The sequence below is a fragment of the Fundulus heteroclitus genome, chromosome 19 (genome assembly GCF_011125445.2).
Source record: "Fundulus heteroclitus isolate FHET01 chromosome 19, MU-UCD_Fhet_4.1, whole genome shotgun sequence".
In the NCBI taxonomy this organism is placed as follows: domain Eukaryota; kingdom Metazoa; phylum Chordata; class Actinopteri; order Cyprinodontiformes; family Fundulidae; genus Fundulus; species Fundulus heteroclitus.
The window spans coordinates 22222803-22241710 of record NC_046379.1 but is presented as its reverse complement, the minus strand read 5'-3'; the positions used below and the strand labels follow the sequence as shown (position 1 = coordinate 22241710).

Sequence of the window (18908 nt, the reverse complement as noted above, 5' to 3'; positions counted from 1 at the left end):
AAAATTTGATTCATACCAGCACTGCTTTTTGATCCATCAGTTATGTGCCTTTGAATAGTTGAGGCCTGTTTTGATTGGATGGGGGGGGAAAAAAAAAAAAACGTTGGACAAAAGGGTACCATAAAGCACATTTCTTTATTCCACATCACTATAAACTGATGATAAAATATAGTTACGGTGGTTCTAAGTTGAATTGTCAATAGAAAAATATGTGGCAGCAGGTGTAAAGTTACCTAACCTGGCCGGCCAGGTTAGGAGAGGAGGCCCGGCTAAACACCAACACCATGCAGAGGGCGGTGGAGTCCATGCCAGCGCTTCTTCAAACAGTCCAGCCAGTGACCAGTGCAAAGCAGGCACATCCACATTTATAGTTGGCACAACAATACTGTCAAGGCTATTTTTTTTAAATGTATTTGATTTATTAAAGAGAGGGAGAAAACAAAATACTGCATTATGTGTGAGAAGTGATCCAAATTTAACACCGCCGCCATGTGGACAGACGATGCAGATTTGGAAAGGTACACTGGATTGCTGGAGAGAGAAGAAAACGCTCCAATAAAAGAATGATTTTAAAAAAATGGAAGATATTTGTGTCAGTGTGGCAGAAAAAGGTATGGAACCGCTCCCAGCAAGGGTGCACTTATTTTAATTTTCCTATCGCTATTTTCCTATGAATGTGCCCTATCCCATCAACGAACCATAATTCTGCAGTAATCTTGGCAATATTAAACATCACAGGATGAAACTCCAGTGACGATTTTCAGTGCTTACGCACATATTCTGAACAACACGAACAAAACAGGTTATCACACATACAGTAAGGGATGCTTTCCTAGTGGGAAAGGTCGGGGCTGAAATATGCCCCCCTTTTCAGTGCCAATGAGGAAATCTTTCAAAATAAAAATCATTCAAAATCAATGAATAAAACAGCATAAAATAGTGATTCATCTCATTTCATCACAAGGTTTAACACATTCATCTGGTCTCTCTGCCAGTCCTCCACACGTCAGGATTGTTTGATGTGTTTTCAGTTCAATGAATAGATTTGAAGTGCGGGGGGTCCTGATGTATTTCTAGGACCGGCTTATTGTTGACATTCCTAAGAAACAAACAGCTGCTTTCTGCGAGTAAAAAAAATAAAACAAAATAAAAATGACAAGCATCAAGTTGCATCCTGGGTTTTGGAGAAATCTGGCAATGGCATAAATGTCAACATTATTGGCAGTTGTTTACATGGAAATTAATTTGCTTTGCAAGTAATAATTGTAAACTACCCCTACACACAAATCAACTGATAAGGTGATTTTTCTGTAGTTTCATGCAGACTGAACAAAGCAAGGTTTCAGGCTTTCAGGGTAAGGAGAGACAGCAACATATCTGAGAGTCAGGCTCAGGGTGTAACAGTGCAATTATTACTGTCAAGAGGAAGAGTTGCTCTTGCTGTTGTCGTGAAATAGGGGGACGGGGCCTGTCCAGGCTCGGTAGACCAGAACCACGGCGAGCCCCAGAGCCCACGTGCGGACGGGAGACAGGAGGAAGGCCGTGACGCCGTAGGTCCTCAGGAGGGACCAGCAGGAGTGGGCCTGCCAGCTGAGCAGCAGCAGCATGAAGAGGTGCACCGCCAGAGTCCGGCCACGGCGGCTCGGCCGCACCAAGTGGGATCGCAGGGTGCTGCCGCTGCAGCGGTGGTGAAGGCTCCAGCAGAGGTAAGAGGTGAGGGGAATGTTGAAGAAGACCAGCTGCCAGAAAGACAACCAGAGTACCTATGAGTCTTAAATAAGTCTTGACAAAGATGCTTACCCAGAGAAAGATATGATACACACAACAGTGGCCTTAAAGTAAAAATTGTTGTGCAAGTTTACCTGTTTGACTATGAATGTTAATAAATATAATTGGCAATTAGAATTTGTAATATGTCATTCAAAATCAAAGGATAGCTACAACGAAAATTGTTTCAAATGGTTATTGGCCTTTAATGATTAGCAGTTGTTGGAGATTATGAGGTTACAGAGACTGGACTGCATTATCGGTTGCCACGGAAATTACAGATAAACCGACTCTGGAGGTACAGAGTCTGACATACTTAGACTGGAAAAAATGACTGATTAGGGGAAAATGTGTCAGCAAGAACATGTTAGCATTATAGCATTATCTTCTCCACCAATTTGATGAACAAAACACTGATATCATACTGGGCATGCCGTTGAATGGGTGTACACAATGGGTCCTACTTAATGTCTGTGTGGGGAGTAAAGGGGGCTCTCTATTATTTCAATAGAAATAGAAAACAAATGTAAATAAAGGTCAGTAAAATAGAGTAATTGTAGAGGTAGCAATTTGTAATCAATTCAATGTTGATTAAATCTTATTGTTTCCAACATTCAATAATCACCATCAAAATAGCTGCGCTTATCATGTAAAACAGCACTGAAAGGTTTTAGCTAATAGCTTTGCGGTAGGCAAGGGCTGGCAATCATACTAAGCTTGAAGTTAAAATGGCAGACGCTTCAGGCTTAGAGCTAGCTTCTAACAGCTGTTCGTTCATAAAATAGTTAGCCTCTAACCCGTTCTAACTCAGAACCCCAATATGGTGACCGGCTAACGACGGCTAGCCTGTTAGCAACGATTGTCTTCATGGTAGCTTATAGCTGAGGGCTTCACCCCAGATAATAAACTTGTGCTAACACAGAGTAGCTTAGCCACTCTTTGCCATGCACAAGATGGCGTCGGCCGAGACAACAAGCTAACTGTTTAGCTACCGGTGGTTGCTCCACCCAGCCGAGAGTCAAGGGAGGTTGCTAGCCCACACAAAGCCTCAACAAAAACCTGCGGGAAGCTTGAAAAAACGGAGGAGGAAGCACAGAGAGAGGGAGATAGATCAGATTTCTAAGGGTATAAAAGAAAAAAGAGATTTCTCTTTGCGTTGGTCGCTTCCCAATGAAAGATTGATGGTGCACAGCTCACAAGGTCTCTGGCTGGATTTCAGCGGAGAGGTGGGCGATGTCCGCTGGTGTGCTGGGTGGCAGAAGACGACACTGTCTCTGGCTGAGAGAAGCTACAGTTGGCTTCTGGAGCACAGGGTAGCAGGCAGTTTAGCAACAGAGCAGAAAGCAAACCTGGAGCACAGAGGTAGCAGGCAGTCCAGCAACAGAGCAGAAAGCAAACCTGGAGCACAGGGTAGCAGGCAGTCCAGCAACAGAGCAGCAGGGACAGTTGTTGAGATCCTGGGGCTGTAGTAAGTCCAGCAGCTGGCAGAGGCCTTACTTGAAGCACAGAGGTGGCAGGAAATCCAGCAACAAACCAGGCTGACAGACGTGGAGTGAGTGGAAACTGATGAGAACAGGACTAGACAGGCGTGGTGTTGATAGAGACTGAAGACGAGCCGGCGGGGAAGAGAAGACTGAGGGAGGCTTATGTAGGGAGGCTGGCAGGTGGAGTGAATGCAGAATAATTAATGCCTAACAGGTGTGACTGATTGCTGAGGAGTGGAGGGTGAGGTGAGTGATAGGAGGAGAAACTGAAAAATAACAGGGGAAAAAAGCCAGACCAAAACTGAACCATGACAGATCTGCTGCGGCCATCATCTCAGGGGAAATCCGAGCCGCAGGACATGGGTTGTAGTCCAAACTGTATTGCATTCTGGGAGTTGCCGTTCGTCACATTATAATTGCATAAGATGTTCTTCTAAAAGAAGCTGCTTGAGTTATCTTTATACTTCGGCCATGAGGCTTCGATGCTGAAGGATATTGCTAAATAAAATATTTAAATGGACTTTTCAACGACACGTTGCACACATGAAGTCAAAAGGACATGTCCCCCAATGAGGCTTCCACACGTATGAGAGATGCAGAAGTGATAAAAAAAATCAATAGGCTTACTTGAAAGACTCCAAAAACATATGTGCGGCTTCCTTCCAGGAAATGACCATCAATGAGCACGCCAAAGGCGAAGCAGGCGCCACCGTGTCCGTCTATCAGCTCTCCAATGAACCATGGACCTGACAAAAGGCACATTAACATTTTATTATTTTACTGAGTTACAGAGAAATACTGGAGAGAGGGCAAGGTCTTTTATAATGTTGAGCATTTTCCAAGCCTGGAAAAGGGAGCAGAGGAAAGTGTGTTCTTCTAGACTTCTAAAGAGAAAATAAATCTATCTATTTTTAAAAGATGGAAATATAAGATTACACTCAACTGTCACATAGAGTGAATATGTGTTAGTGAGCATTAAATGTCCCTCCATCCATCCCTGCTTGACCTTGCAGGGTTGTGGTAGGGGCTGGTCACTCTCCAGTGGCCACTGGGCGAGAGGCAGGTGGACACGTCGCCCAGATAAACCAGATAAACCAAGCATGTACACACACACACACACACACACACACACACACACATTTAGAGTAACCCATTAACCCAACAGTCGTGCTTTCTGACTACAGGAGGAAGCTGGAGCACCCGGAGAGAACCAAAGCAAGAAAGGGGAGAACATGCAAACTCTATGTAGAAAGACCCAAAGCCAGGATTCAGTCTTCTTGCTGCAGGGCAACACCGCTACCAACCAAACATCCTGAGGAAAGACACTGAGAAACATAAAACTATCAGATCTTCTAACATCTTACAATGGGCTTAGCATTCCAGTGCAATGTTCCTTGATCTTTATTCAGTTGTTTGTTAACCAATGTTCTTCAACCTCCGATGCCTTCAAAACAGCTACCTGTTCTGTATTTAAAGAATTAGGGGACTTTGAGATGCACTGGATTGTATTTTTGGGCATTAGATAGATACTGCTACTACAAATTTCTATGGCTTTTTGAATCTGATAGACCGATATAAAACTATAGACAAATCTCTTTCAAAATACATTAACAACCCCCCGACAATTTTTTTTATCTTTTGAAAGCCATGAATCCTTGTTCTTCCACTGAACAATTAGACAAACCTTTTTGTTGGTCTGGCTCATAAACGTCTCCATTAATACATTGAAGACACACATTGGTGGTTTCATTATGACGAAACCAGAAACTAGGCTGGACGATATGGCCAAAACTTATTTCACAATATTGTCCTTAATTTCATTCAATACGATATAATTACGATATCGATGTAAACATAATAAAAGCCTCAGACAGACTGCCAAGAATGCCAACAACAGAAGCCTGTACAGTTATTTTGCCATGTTTATAAATCTCCTCTAATATAACATTTTAGAAATATTTGCTTTAAACAACAAAACACATTAAACTACATAAAACCCGGGAATGTCAGTCAGTGACAAATGCTGTAATTATAGACTGTGATGCATATTGAAATATCATAAACGTCATTTCACCATTATTGAATAAAAATATTGCGATATATATTGATATTGAACTATTGTCCACCCCAAGAAAGAGGCATCTCAAAGTGCAGCACTTGCCTTAGAAAAGTAATATTATCGTCTTCTGTACTTTTACAGGTAAATAATCTAAACAAAGTGTGCGGTCCTGAATCTCCTGATGGTGAGAATTTACAAACAGGGATGGTCGCGATTTTCTGCAGCTGAGTTCTGTGAAGTGCTTATGACATATCTTACCTACAGCTGAGTACCATCTCAGCATCTCTCTTTGTTTAAATACAGATTAGACGTTTCTGGAAGCTAAAGCTGACACCTAGTCTAACCAAGAAAATGCACGAAAGGGAACGTCTACAATTTTAAAACAGTCTCTAAAATGGTCAAATGTAATAAATATTTTGTCTTTTTCCTTTTATTTTGTTTTTTTTTACATTAAAGTGCAATTGGTCATAATGACTCTCCCATGTTTTATTTACCCAGACACTCAGAGATCAGAGATCTCTTTTGCAAGAACATCCTGCTAGATGAAGCACATACTGCTTTCAGTTAGGAACCTGTAAAAAAAAAAAAAATCTGCATAGCTTTTTATATGTTGGAGAAAAATAAACTTTAGCTTAGGCTGAACAACTGATCGCATTTGCAATTTAATCGCAATTTAAAAAAAACACAATTTCCAAATCGCAGAGGTCTGCATTACTGGCTATGTGACAATTAATGGATAAGAATTTATTTTATTAAATAGTCCTTGTTTACAAACATCTTTATTTACAGGGCATTTTTGTGTCTTGTGGTTAATGCAGAGATGAGTCTAAATTAAATCGCAATCGCAATTATAGTGGAAATATATTGCAATTTTGATTTTTGGCAAAAAAAATCGTAGAGCCCTACTTTAGGTCCAAATCAGGTTAACAGTCTTCTGTGGGAGCCTCTAATTTTAAAAACGTGAAACAATATTGTGAAATCAACAAGATGGTTCATTTAAGAATACTTTATCCAGTAATTGAGACAGTTCAAAGGACCGAGGACCAATAGGTCACCTACCTAAAGCTGTACACAGGTTGAAGAGCAGCAGGGAGTAGTAGAAGATGTCCATTTTACTGATCAGGTGGAGAGATATACATATTTGAGAGGAAAGTGCTGAAAAACAAGGAGGAAATTGGTTGAGCTCGTTGTTTTACATATTATCAGACTCACTAAGAACAATGTTTCTGTCTACAGCTCTGTCAGGAAAACAACATTAGGATCGATGGTCTGCAGCAGCCCACCTCTGCTTGAGGGAAGACGAAGGAACCTGAAGGCAACAAGCACGCCGACGTTCAGCAACACTGTGAATATGAAGAGCGCCCGGCCCAGGATGTAGTGGTCCGTGAGCAGGATGAAGGACTGCGCAAAGCTGAAACTGGGAGTGAGGCCGTCCTCCAGCGTGAAGTGCTGCTCCCGCACCACTGAGCGGCCCGCTGAGTCCTGATGCAGTCACACGCAAAAGGAAATGGAGTCAGAAGCATCAAAGCAAAAAAACATATTGCAACTCGCACATCTACTAAACTTCATCAAGATTAGTTTACTGAAAAACATTAGAAAAGATATTAAAGCATCAGACTACTGAGGGGTGCAGCACTGACCTCCACTTTGACCTTGATTGTGTGCAGCCCAGCCAGGTACAGAGACGGATCCCACAGCAGAACATAGAGGGGACCTCCAGCGGGGCGGCCCGTCCCCAAAGACTCCCCATCTATGCTCACGTGGACTGCAGTGATGGGAGCCTCCGAGAACGCCAAGATCCTTCAGGTGTCAGAAATCACAATCAGTGGAAATGTGACCATTTGAATGCTGGGAAATGATCAGAAAGCATCTGTGATTGCACCACATAGGAAAGGTCACTCACAGCAGGGTTCCTACACAGTACTCATGTCAACACTGCACAATGTTCCAGATTCAAAGGAGGGGCGGACAGGCAGATGGATGCTTAGACTAACAGAAGCCAAGACGGATGGATGGTTGGACGGATGGACAGAGGAGGGGAAAATAAACAAAGACAGGAAGGGATGAATGGATAAATAAAGGAACGGCTGGACAGATAGACAAATGGACGGACGGCCGGATGGATGGGTGGAGGGATGAATGGAGGCATAGACAGATGGATGGATAAGAGTAACTTTTCAATGCTTTTCAAGGTTCCTTCTCACATTTTTTGTGTCGAAACGACATACTCCCCACAGATGGAAGGAAGGACATGGGATACATTACGACAGAATATAGAAACACAAACATTTTCCATACTTCCCCAGACTTTTAAAGCATTGAAATTAAGCTTAAGACTTTTCCAGACTGTGGAGGAACCCAGCAAAACAAAACAAAAACAAAAAAGCACCTAATATGTGTTGATCTCCGAATGCGGCCCAGCGGCTCCACCCCTGGGTGGAGGTACTGTGCATCTTTAGGGTTTGTGATGAGCGCGGCGGGCCACCGCTCAAACTGAAGGTCAGAGAAGCTCAGCAGGTCGTGGTCAAAGGCCAGGACCCTGTACCTGCGGGAACACGCCAGAGGAATCCTCTCAGCAAAAACCACTAAGGAGTTAAAAACCACCTTTAGGAATACGCCGCCGTCTCACACACCTGCGGTTGTCCATCCAGTCTCCCAGCTCCAGCTCCAGAGTGCCGAGCCGATGGCGGCTGTGCAGGACTGGCATCAGGCCGCCGAGTGTGTGCAGGTGGCCGCATAGATAGGCCACGGCGGCTCTGAACAATAAAAGTCCATACGTGACAAATGAGAATCTGTGCCTGAAACCTCGGGCTACAATTTCATAAGACTGCAGCATAAGTTCAGCCGGTAGGTAAAAGCAGGCAGGTGAATATTTGCACCATGACAGCAGGAAATAACACGCATTTCATTCATTCTTCCTTGTAAAGCGGTTTAACCTTCATACCTCATCATGTCTCTCACGCCTGGAGACGGGGAGACGATGGTGGAGGTGGTGTAGTGGCCGAACCAGATGGACTGATTGGTCGTCATACTCTCTGCTCTGAATGTGTTCAGCAAGTCCATCTGAGTCTAACAGATAAATCCAGAAATTAGATAGAATGTATTCAAAGATTAAAAAAGAGAAAGAGGAGAAAAACATGATGGCCTTGCTAATGTAAACATGTTTACTTTTTTAACAAAGGGTTTTTTTTTTTTTTGCGAGCTCTTACTCACAGCCTGGAAACAGTTAAATTAAGAGGATTTTGATCTTCATGGCTGAAAACTTTAGGTTTCAAACCTTCCAGGCTTTAAATAGTAAAATGCTGTTAAACGTTGAAGATATACTGGATGAGCAGCTTGCTTTAAGCCAAGATGCTCCACTGTAGGTCTGAAAAGTTTATACACCCCTGCAAAAATGTCAGCTGTGGATTATTTTAAAACTTTATTCCCTGGTGCGCTTGTGGTCTGAAAAATATGTTATATGATAATGGTAAATATCAGTTATCAGCCATGAGAGCAACATAAATATTGGACATCGTCATCGACCCAAGTTTTGATATGGGTGCATTCCTAATATTTGTTAATTTGGCAAGTTGTTATTTCTGAATGATATTGACTAAAATAGATTTTTAAGGGGTTTCAAAGTAAAGGGGGGCGAGCACAAACACAAACCACATCTAAGATCATTAAAAAAAATGTAAAACCCTGTTTAATCCTTCTTCCATTTCCCAACTATACAACCTTTTGTGTTGCTTGTTCACATAACATCCCAATAAAACCCACATGGCTAATTTTAAAAAAGGGTTTTAGGGGATAGGGATACTAGAGCAGGGGACTCCGGTATCTTGTCTGAATGCCCAGTAATAGCTGGGAGTACTTCATGGAAACAGTAGTGAAGGAAAGACAACGCCTGATCCATGCTTTTTAACTAAATCCCTGATGTGGTTACCAAATGTCAGCCATTCATTAATCTAAAGAGCCAAGAAGCTGCCTTAAAGCTACAAAGTCATATTTTACAGTTTTATTCCACAATGCGGATCATTTTCAAATAGAACAAAGAAAAGAGTTAAATGGTGTAATTTTCTTTTAAATAACATCCAACACAATAGGTGAGTCCATAGTGGAGCTTTCAACCGAGAGGATTGCTCAGTCAGTGACAGAAACTCATCAAGCTTCATTTTTGTTAAAGCGCCACCATGCTCTGCAAAGCTGAATCCATTTCAATTAATACAATTGGATGGAGAAAGAAAGATGAGAACACGTCTGCAATTACACCTCTATTACCTGATTTAACGGGCCGACCTAAAGATATGACAAAACTGCTCCATTTGCATGAAAAATAAAAAACTGAATCCAGAATTAGGAGATGTTTTTAAAAGCTGAGCTCACCTGATTGAGGATCCCAAAGAAGTTGTACGGTCTCTTGGGTCCCGGAGTCAGGGTGGCATCCACACAGACGAACGAGTAGTTGCCGAAGGGGGTATTGTGAACATAATGGAAAGAGCCTATTTTCTGATTGGCTGAGTATTTTCTATGGAGAGAAAAAAACAAATCAACAACTAAATAAAACAGGCAACGTGAGCAGCAGCAGGAGGACAGTAAGGCCGACTAGTTTGGAGCCTGAACCTCTGAGATAATTTAATGCACTTGGAAGAAATTCATCAGCCTTGTCTCACAGAGGAAAAAAAATAAAACAATCAGGATATTACAGATTATCAGGGAGGCAGAAGACAAATCAACATTAAGAGAGGATGCCATGGTACCATAAAGCATAATAACTGTCAAAAGACAACACAGCGGGTCTGATCATGTAGGTCTAGGTTCTATTTTAGTCCTCGTGAACTTTTAGTCAGCTTAGACGTGTCTCAGGAGCAATGAATACACAACACAGACCGATCAATATGCCGCTGAATTCCTGGTCAACGTCCAGCTCAGTGGAAGCGTGATTATTATGTACTAACCTGTAATAATTGTTGACGCTGTCCAAAGACATTATGTTGAAGGCATCTGCAAGCAAAATTAAACCGGAGTGAGAAGATCGAAGAGCAGGATATAAATGAACTGTGGGTGACGGCGACTATATGATGCTACAGAGGTAGCGACACGTTCTCCTCTGGGGATTCTCTGTTTCCTGACAATCCAGAGAAAGACCCAGACTGAGCAACAGCAAAGCTTAAATGAACAATAAGTATCAATGCAACCTAGTGGTTGAAAGTGGAACAACACATACACAATGCCTTTTACGGAGCCCTGCCATTTACTCAACAGTCCGTTGTTGCTGTGAATCCCCACTGAAGTTTGACTTCCACAGGACAGGTATACGATGTTGTATTCTCTACTATTTCTGGTCAGTTTCTCTTACTGGCTTCCATGTTTGCAGGCTGCTGCTCTTTTGCCAGGATAAAATACCAAATGCTGGACTCTGCTTTGAGAACCCTGGGAACTCTCATATGATTGGCTCAGGAACCAGGAAGTAAACACAGGCTACACTCTGAACCGAAGTTGTTCTGGACAGTACCTCTAGGTTTTAAAGAAGACAAACTTGACTAAAACATTGTTGATGGAGAGCACTGAATGTTTATAGGGAATGTTACATCCATCCCTGTTGAATGATCAAGGTTGATTTTCTTGCTTATTGCTCCTTTAATTCTGGATTAAGGAGAAACTCCCTATATGAGGAGCTTTCCAATAAATCAGCAAGTTTAGGGTGTCATTTCACAGTGGCATACCCACCGTGATTTCCACGGATGTCGATCCACTTGGTGCGCTCCATCACTCGCGACCTCTTCAGGACGTTGTGGTAGGCCTGCCATTCCACCTCGTGCTGGAGGGATCCCACCTTACTCTCCGTTTTAGCGTCTGTCAGATCTCCTTAGCAAAAACAACAACAAAGGGTCGCCTTTTTAGACTGCACGGTTAGAACCTATGCCCGTTCATGCCTATAGGTCCATGTTTTCTACCTGTAGCAAGCACTAGAGCTGGTTTGATCACCTCAACGGTGTCGGTGCAGAACTTCTCGAAGTCTGGTATTCGTCTCGGGTCGTGAAACCGACTGATGTGAATGTCGGACACCTTGAATAGAACACAAGAAGAGGCATAAAAACAAATATGTAAAACTGTGTTAGAATACAGAGTGCCTTGAAAAAGTATTCACATCCTAAGTTTTTTCCCATTGACACCTCAAATTTCAATATATATATTTTGAAATTATCTTATGTGATAAGACTATTATGTTGCTGTATAACTATGAGGTGATACATGGCTTTCAATGTTTGTTTGTATTGTCCTGAAAATACAGTGAAAACAGCTCAGTTTCATGGTGAATACCAATAATAAACTCAGGGAAAAAAAAACTACAAATGTAATGTTACTGGAGTTTGTCTTGACTGTGGTTACAAGTTGCTAAACGCCATTTATATTATTGTTTATATTATATAGTTAAAAAAGTGTGGCAATGTTGGAAAATTCTAGTCACTAGAAACCATTGTATGTGAACCCATATGTATGTTATTAATTTTAAAAGGGATTCTGGGTAATCTTCAGAACAGCTTTAATGCATTAAAACAGAAAACTCTAAAAGTATAAATCTTGACCCATTTTGGGTAAAAAAAAAAAAAAACCAAACCAAAAAAATGCATATTAGATTGCACACTCCTTTGCTTAGGAATATCAAACCGCACATTTCTGCAAATATAACCTCAAAAGCACTGCACAAAACGACCTCAATTCCACGTGATTCATGAAGGAAGGACTAATCTATGTAACAGGGCTCATATCACTCGCTATAGACTAATATAAGAGCCCTCGAACTCCGATATCAACCTTTTATCTTTTTCAGGCTCTAATGCAGGGATTCCCAAAGTGAGCTGCCGCTAGGGGGTGCGCGAGATGCAAAATGTAATGGCGGTCTGACTAATCACTGATGAGTGGTGTTCCCCACACCATAGAGACGTATAAATAAACATTCCTTTTGTAAAAAAAAAAAAAAAAATAATATAAAAAATTTTAATCAAAAACTGTAAATTTAATAAATAAATAAAAATATAACCATGAAAATTTAGAAAAAGTCTTCTTCGCTTCATTTTAAGATGAGGAAGTTATCTTCTATGCATTGTGCTGTATATGCGCACAGACATTATATTATGTCTATGGTGGCCACTACTTCATTTATCCTGGCAAATGTGCGCAATTGGCTGAAATCGGGGAAACTGTCTTGCAGGTGAGACATCTAAGGACAAAGTTAGTGATGCAGGAGAGGAACAAAGTGAGAGAGGAATCTGAAGCATTGGGGGGTGGGATGCGCGGCCACTAAAAAAGTTTGGGAACCGCTGAAGGAAATAAAAACCTGTAAGTATGCTGTGCATGATCGAGTGTCTTGTTACTTGCTTAAAAAAACAATTTCTGTACATCCTGTCTGGGTGGGTCTGCCTCAAAGGTAATGTCACCATGACAACACAAGGTCCATCTACAACCGGCTGTGTTGCTGAATCACCTTTTCATCTGGCACACTTCTGTGGTCAATGGTCCCTTTTCTGTCAATCATTGAAAAGGGCCAACAAAGCCGCGTTTTAGCCCCGCAGAGCCAAATCAATGCATCATGTTCATATTATGGGTTTGTTTACACTAACCCGGGGACTGCCGTTTGAAAATATAACATGAATAAATAGCTATAAATAAAGACAAAAAATTAATAGCCCACCTGTACAAACCAGAATATATTGTTAAATTGGTCGCCGGGAAATGGTGGAGAGCTCCCCTTAGATCCATCATCTCCACCGCTGACAGCCGGCTGCCGAATGCTGCGTTTAGGGTGCCAAGCCGTGTCGTAGCTATCCAGCACCCAGGAGGTGATGCACGCCAGGGCCAGTCCGAGGACAACCAGCGCACCGAACAGCTTCAGCATCCTCCTGTAGTGACGAGAAAAGGGTGGTAGTAGCTGGCTGCATGGCTACAGCTAAAGCTCAGACAGTTTCTGTGGCTGTCATCGCGGGCCACGGGTGCGGAAGCGTTCTGTGATCTATAAGTGAAAGTGGTCACCCGGAAAAACAAAGAAAAGTTTTGTTCTAGTATTTATTGAAGCTAATGAGAGTGAACTAAATATATGTTTCCATATTCACCAGGAGACCCGAATAAAAAAATATACATAAAGCAGTAAAAATTATATCAACTCACTCAAGTCGATATATGTAAAAAAAAAAAAAAAAAAAGCCAATTTACGTCAAACATGCTGCTTTTATTTTGATAAGTAGTTTCAGGCATTACTACCGTAATGCATGGTGTTCGCGTGACCTACAAAAACCGCGCGAGGGCTGGCTTGACTGTCGTTTACAAAGTAGAGGCTGGCTCGGCCAAGCCGCTGTAGAATGAATGAAGGCGTCGGTGCTAGACTGGTTTGTATAAATTATGGGAATGGGGCAGCGTATAATATCACAAATAATAAAGAAGCTGCAATAGATTTGACTATAACATTAGATGAAATTGCAGGAGTTGCACAGTGGAAGGTAGTAAACAATACGTCCCGAGGAAATGGCCATTATCCAATAATAATTCAAATAGGGATGGGCGTTCTTCAGGAGAAATTATTTAGAGTATCAAAATGGCAATTTAATAAAGAAAATTAAATTAAGTCAGAGAATGTCAAAAATATTGAGGAACTTAGCATAAATAAAACCACAACAATCATACTGGCAGAAGATAAAACAATTTCTAAAAGTAAAGGATGTGCAGCTAAGAAGAATGTTCCATGGTTCCATGGTTCTCAGCCCCAAAAGTTATTAAAGAAAGGAAAAAGCCTTCAAACAAGTTCAAATTAACCATACAGTACTGCAGTATATATATATATATATATATATATATATATATATAGATATATATATATATATATATATATATATATATATATATATATATAGATATAGATATAGATATATATAGATATAGATATAGATATATAGATAGATATAGATATATATATATATATATATATAGATAGATATAGATAGAGAGAGAGAGAGAGAGAGAGAGAGATCCCAATCCCAGTGTATTAACTTCACAATTGAATAAAACAATGGAGTGAATAGTAACTGAAAGGTTATCTCATTATTTAGAAGTTAATCACCTTCTTTCCCCCAAGTCAAAGTGAATTCAGGAAAGGCAGAAAGACAATGGATGTTCTATGCCTTGAGTCTGAAATAAGGAAAGCACAAGCTAATAAGGAATTGGTTATTGCAGTATTTTTGATAAAGAAAAATAATACAATACTCTTCAGAAAGAAGGCTTATTGATAAAACAGGAAAAACTTGGGGTGGAAAGAAAATTGTATAATTGGATATGCAAAATTTATTTGAAAGAACAATAGAAGAGTGGGGAAAGAATATTCAACAAAATATAATGTGGAGAATGTAACTCCTCAAGGTAGTGTATGCAGCCCTGTATTATTCATGATAATGATTAATGATATAGTTGATCAAGTAGATCCAGGAACTGGTAAATCTTTATATGCAGATGATGGAGCGTTGTGGATTTAAAACAGTAACCTAGAATTCTGTCAGGATAAAATGCAGAGAGCAATTAATGAAGTTGAAACATGTCCAATAAATTAGGTTTTAAATGATCAATAACAGAATCCCAGGTTATCTGTTTTTGTAAGGATTCAAAAACTACATCCTTAAAAATGTATGGTCAAAATCTTGGAACAGGTTACAGCTATTAGATTTTTAGGTGTGCATTTTGATGAAAAGCTTACTTGGAAACAACATATTAAAAGAAGTCAAGACAAAAATGTAAAAATATAAATATTACATTGTTTAGCAGGAAGGGAATGGGTAGAAAATAGAGCATGAATATTAAATGTTTATCAATCTCTTATGTGTTCAACACCAAATTATGAGCAGTATTAGTCATATGGCAGAAGCAGACACCAATTTGAAGCTACTTGTTGCTGAACAATCAAAGGCTCTTTTATGTTGTGGAGCATTCAGAACGTCACCAGTTGCAGCATTACAAATTATAATGGGAGCCTCTAAGATTAAAACAAATGTTAGTATATTGGGTTAATGCAAAAGGTCATGAGGAGTCACATCCGATGAAATAAAAAAAAAATCTTACAGGAGTGTTTTGGGAACACAGTAAAAACAAATATATTTAGCTTTGGGTGGATTGGTAAAGCAAAAGCTCAAAATGCAGAACTGCATAAAATCGATTTATGTCCAACAACTGTAACTCATTCCATACTGGCTATTTATTAATCCATCTGTAGAGTTGAATTTGCATAAATAAATCAATAATAAAGTACAAGGAGTTCCACAATGTGTTATTGCACATTGATATATCTTTAAACAATTTTCGTGGAAGATCTACAGGACTGTCTCAGAAAATTAGAATATTGTAATAAAGTTCTTTATTTTCTGTAATGCAATTAAAAAACATGAAATGTCATACATTCTGGATTCATTACAAATCAACTGAAATATCGCAAGCCTTTTATTATTTTAATATCGCTGATTATGTCTTACAGCTTAAGAAACCCAAATATCCTATCTCAAAATATTAGAATATCGTGAAAAAGTATACTAGTAGGCTATTCAACTAATCACTTGAATCGTCTAATTAACTCGAAACACTGCAGGGTTTCCTGAGCCTTGAAAAACACTCAGCTTGGTTCAGTAAACTAAATCACAAGTATGGTAGTGGTTAAGAGACGACATGAGATTCTCACAGTAACTGGTGTACTGACCATGGCATTACTGTCCTTGATTGGCCTGCCAATTCCCCTGACCTGAACCCCATAGAGAATTTGTGGGGTATTGTGAAGAAGAAGCTGAAAGACACCAGAGCCAACAATGCAAATGAGCTAAAGGCCGCTATTGAAGCATCCTGGGCATCCATAACACCTCAGCAATGCCACAGGCTGATTGCCTCCATGCCACGCCGCATTGATGCAGTAATCTGTGCAAAAGGATTCCCCACCAAGTACTGAGTGCATTAATGGACATTTTCAAATGTTTGATTTTGTTTTGCCGTTATAATTTTCTTTTTTACTTGGTCTGAGGAAATATTCTAATATTTTGAGAAAGGATTTTTGAGTTTTCTTCAGCTGTACGCCATAATCAGCGATATTAAAATAATAAAAGGCTTGTGATATTTCAGTTGATTTGTAATGAATCCAGAATGTATGACATTTCATGTTTTTTAATTGCATTACAGAAAATAAAGAACTTTATCACAATATTCTAATTTTCTGAGACAGTCCTGTAGAGAACCTGTACAGAGATCCCCATCTTTGTGAACTGCAACCTTGGGGACTATTTTAGAAGGAAAAAGTATCTATTCTGAATTTCTTTTGCATGAAAATAGGGGCAACTGCAATACAAAAATCTGCCGAGCGCATTTTACAGTCTTCACCACTGGTGGTAATACATGAGGTCCAAAAGGCAGTTTAGAAAATACATGTTTTTACTAATGTAAGCATGTCTGTGCTCATTTGGCAGGTAGCTTCAAAGGCACAATAAAACTTGATTCATACCAGCACTGCTTCTTAATCCATCAGTCATGTGCCTTTGAACAGTTGAGGCCTGTTTTGATTGGGTAAAAAAAAAAAAAAAAAAAAACGGACAAAAAGGGTACCATAATGCACATTTCTTTATTCCACATCACTATAAACCGATAATAAAATATAGTTATAGTGGTTCTAAGTTGAGTTGTCACAAGAAAAATATGTGTCAGGTGTAAAATGACCATCCATTCATTCACAAGTGTTCGAACACAAAAAGTCCAGCCAGTGACCAGTGCAAAGCAGGCATATCCACATTTATAGACGGTGCCACCATACTGTCAAGGCTATTTTTTTTATTTTTTGGTGGTTTATCAAAGCAAGAGAGGGAAATAAGATAAGAAAGATTAATCTAACACCGCCACCATGTGGACAGATGATGCAGATTTGAAAAGGTACACTGGATTGTTGGAGAATAATGCCCCAATAAAAGAATAATTTAAAAATAGAAGATATTAGTGTGAGTGCAGGAAAAAAAAAAGGTATGGAACCCAGCAAGGGTGCACATATTTTAATTCCCTTAGTCCCTGGAAGCTATTTTCCTATGAATGTGCCTTATGCCATCAACAAACCATAATTCTGCAGTAATCTTGGCAATATCAAACATCACAGGATGAAACTCCATTTTGAATACCCCCTGATATAAAGAGATCCAAAGCAATTAATGAGCGTTTTTCTGTGCCGTTTTCAGACCGGCAATTGCAACTAGGAAGGTGCGAATGATTTTCAGCGCTTTCACACACACATTCTGAACAACACGAACGAAACAGGTTTTCACACACAAGGGATGCTTTTTTTTTTTTAGTCAAACTCAAGGCGGGGGCTGAAATACGCCCCCATTTTTCAGAGCCAGTGAATAACACGAGGAAATATTTTAAAATAAAAATCACTATACAGTCAAAATGAATAAATAAAAACAGCATAAAATAGTGATTCATCTCTTTTCATCGCAAGGTTTAACACATTCATCGGGTTTCTTTGCCAGTCCACCACACGTCGGGATTGTTTGATGTGTTTCCAGTTCAGAGTACGAAGAAGAAGAAGAAGAAGAAAAAAAAGGTGTCCTGATGTATTTCTGGGACCGGCTTATTGTTGACATTCCTGAGAAACAAACAGCTGTTTTCTGTGAGTAAAAAAAAAAACAACAAAAAATAAATAAAAATGACAAACATCAAGTCGCATTGTGGGTTTTGGATTAAACTGGCACTGGCATAAATGTCAACATTATTGGCAGTTGTTTGCATGGAAATTGATTGGATTTGCAGCTATAATTGTAAACTACCCCCACACAGATCAACTGATAAGGTGATTTTTCTGTAGTTTCATGTAGACGGAACAAAGCATTTGATGGTCTGCGTCGCTTTTGTCACTCTCTGCTCGATTTGCGCGTTTAAAAACGCTCTACTTTTCTACTTTCCTGCGATTTGTGTTGTAGGGTAAACATAGTGAGCAGTTTGGCAACTCCAGCCCTCATCCACCAATAAAACTGGAATTTGGAGGAGAAAATAAAAAGGAGGGGGGGGGGGGGTATTTTTTTTTCACTCATCCTTTGGCAGTGGTGAGGTGGCATTTTTGGCCAAGGCAACATATCCAAAAAGTGCTAAATCTCAAGTAAATGAGCCAGCTCAAACCACAGCAGAATACAGTACACCGTCAAACCCCAGTAACAGCTGGAATATCCCTCTCATAGCGGAAATCAAACACTGTGCCTCGCAAGGAGCATTGATAGCCCTCGGGATTCTTCACGTTTGGTCACGTTACAACCACAACCCTCAGAGATCTGCTGGAGAACATTAGTGAGCAAACAGCATCATGAAGACCGAGCAACCAGACGGCACATCGTGAGACACGGCGATGGCGGTGTCACGCTGTGGGGAGGCGTCTCTCCATCAAGGCTGGAGAAGTGTTGATGGGGGGAGCTGAATTCAGACCCAGGGTTCCTTTACAGAGTTCAGCTCAAATTTCCCTGTTTCTCCAGATTAAAATCTCCAGCGTTCTCAGCCCCAACGTTAAAGCTGCACGATGTGTCCCGTCACAGTCATTACCACGATATCACAATTAGGTAAGC

At 40.3% G+C, this 18908-nt stretch overlaps 1 protein-coding gene across 2 annotated transcripts in view; it reads right to left on the bottom strand.

Annotated features, from left to right (window-relative positions):
* Nucleotides 1-420: 420 nt before the first annotated feature.
* The window catches only part of tmem62 (transmembrane protein 62), a 32580-nt gene continuing 14092 nt past the window's right edge, over nucleotides 421-18908 (bottom strand). The window contains exons 2-14 of one of the 2 annotated variants that reach the window (XM_036150590.1): nucleotides 12989-13215; nucleotides 11250-11361; nucleotides 11023-11160; nucleotides 10251-10296; nucleotides 9679-9820; nucleotides 8255-8379; nucleotides 7944-8066; nucleotides 7700-7855; nucleotides 6951-7110; nucleotides 6594-6792; nucleotides 6370-6465; nucleotides 3879-3997; nucleotides 421-1739 (exon numbers count right to left, since the gene is read on the bottom strand). In XM_036150590.1, coding sequence (XP_036006483.1) covers nucleotides 1419-1739; nucleotides 3879-3997; nucleotides 6370-6465; nucleotides 6594-6792; nucleotides 6951-7110; nucleotides 7700-7855; nucleotides 7944-8066; nucleotides 8255-8379; nucleotides 9679-9820; nucleotides 10251-10296; nucleotides 11023-11160; nucleotides 11250-11361; nucleotides 12989-13192 — 1941 coding nt within the window. In that variant the 5' untranslated portion in view covers nucleotides 13193-13215 and the 3' untranslated portion in view covers nucleotides 421-1418. Of the gene's footprint in view, nucleotides 1740-3878; nucleotides 3998-6369; nucleotides 6466-6593; nucleotides 6793-6950; nucleotides 7111-7699; nucleotides 7856-7943; nucleotides 8067-8254; nucleotides 8380-9678; nucleotides 9821-10250; nucleotides 10297-11022; nucleotides 11161-11249; nucleotides 11362-12988; nucleotides 13233-18908 lie in introns of those variants that run through there. The other variant, XM_012871550.3, reaches the window with a different exon arrangement.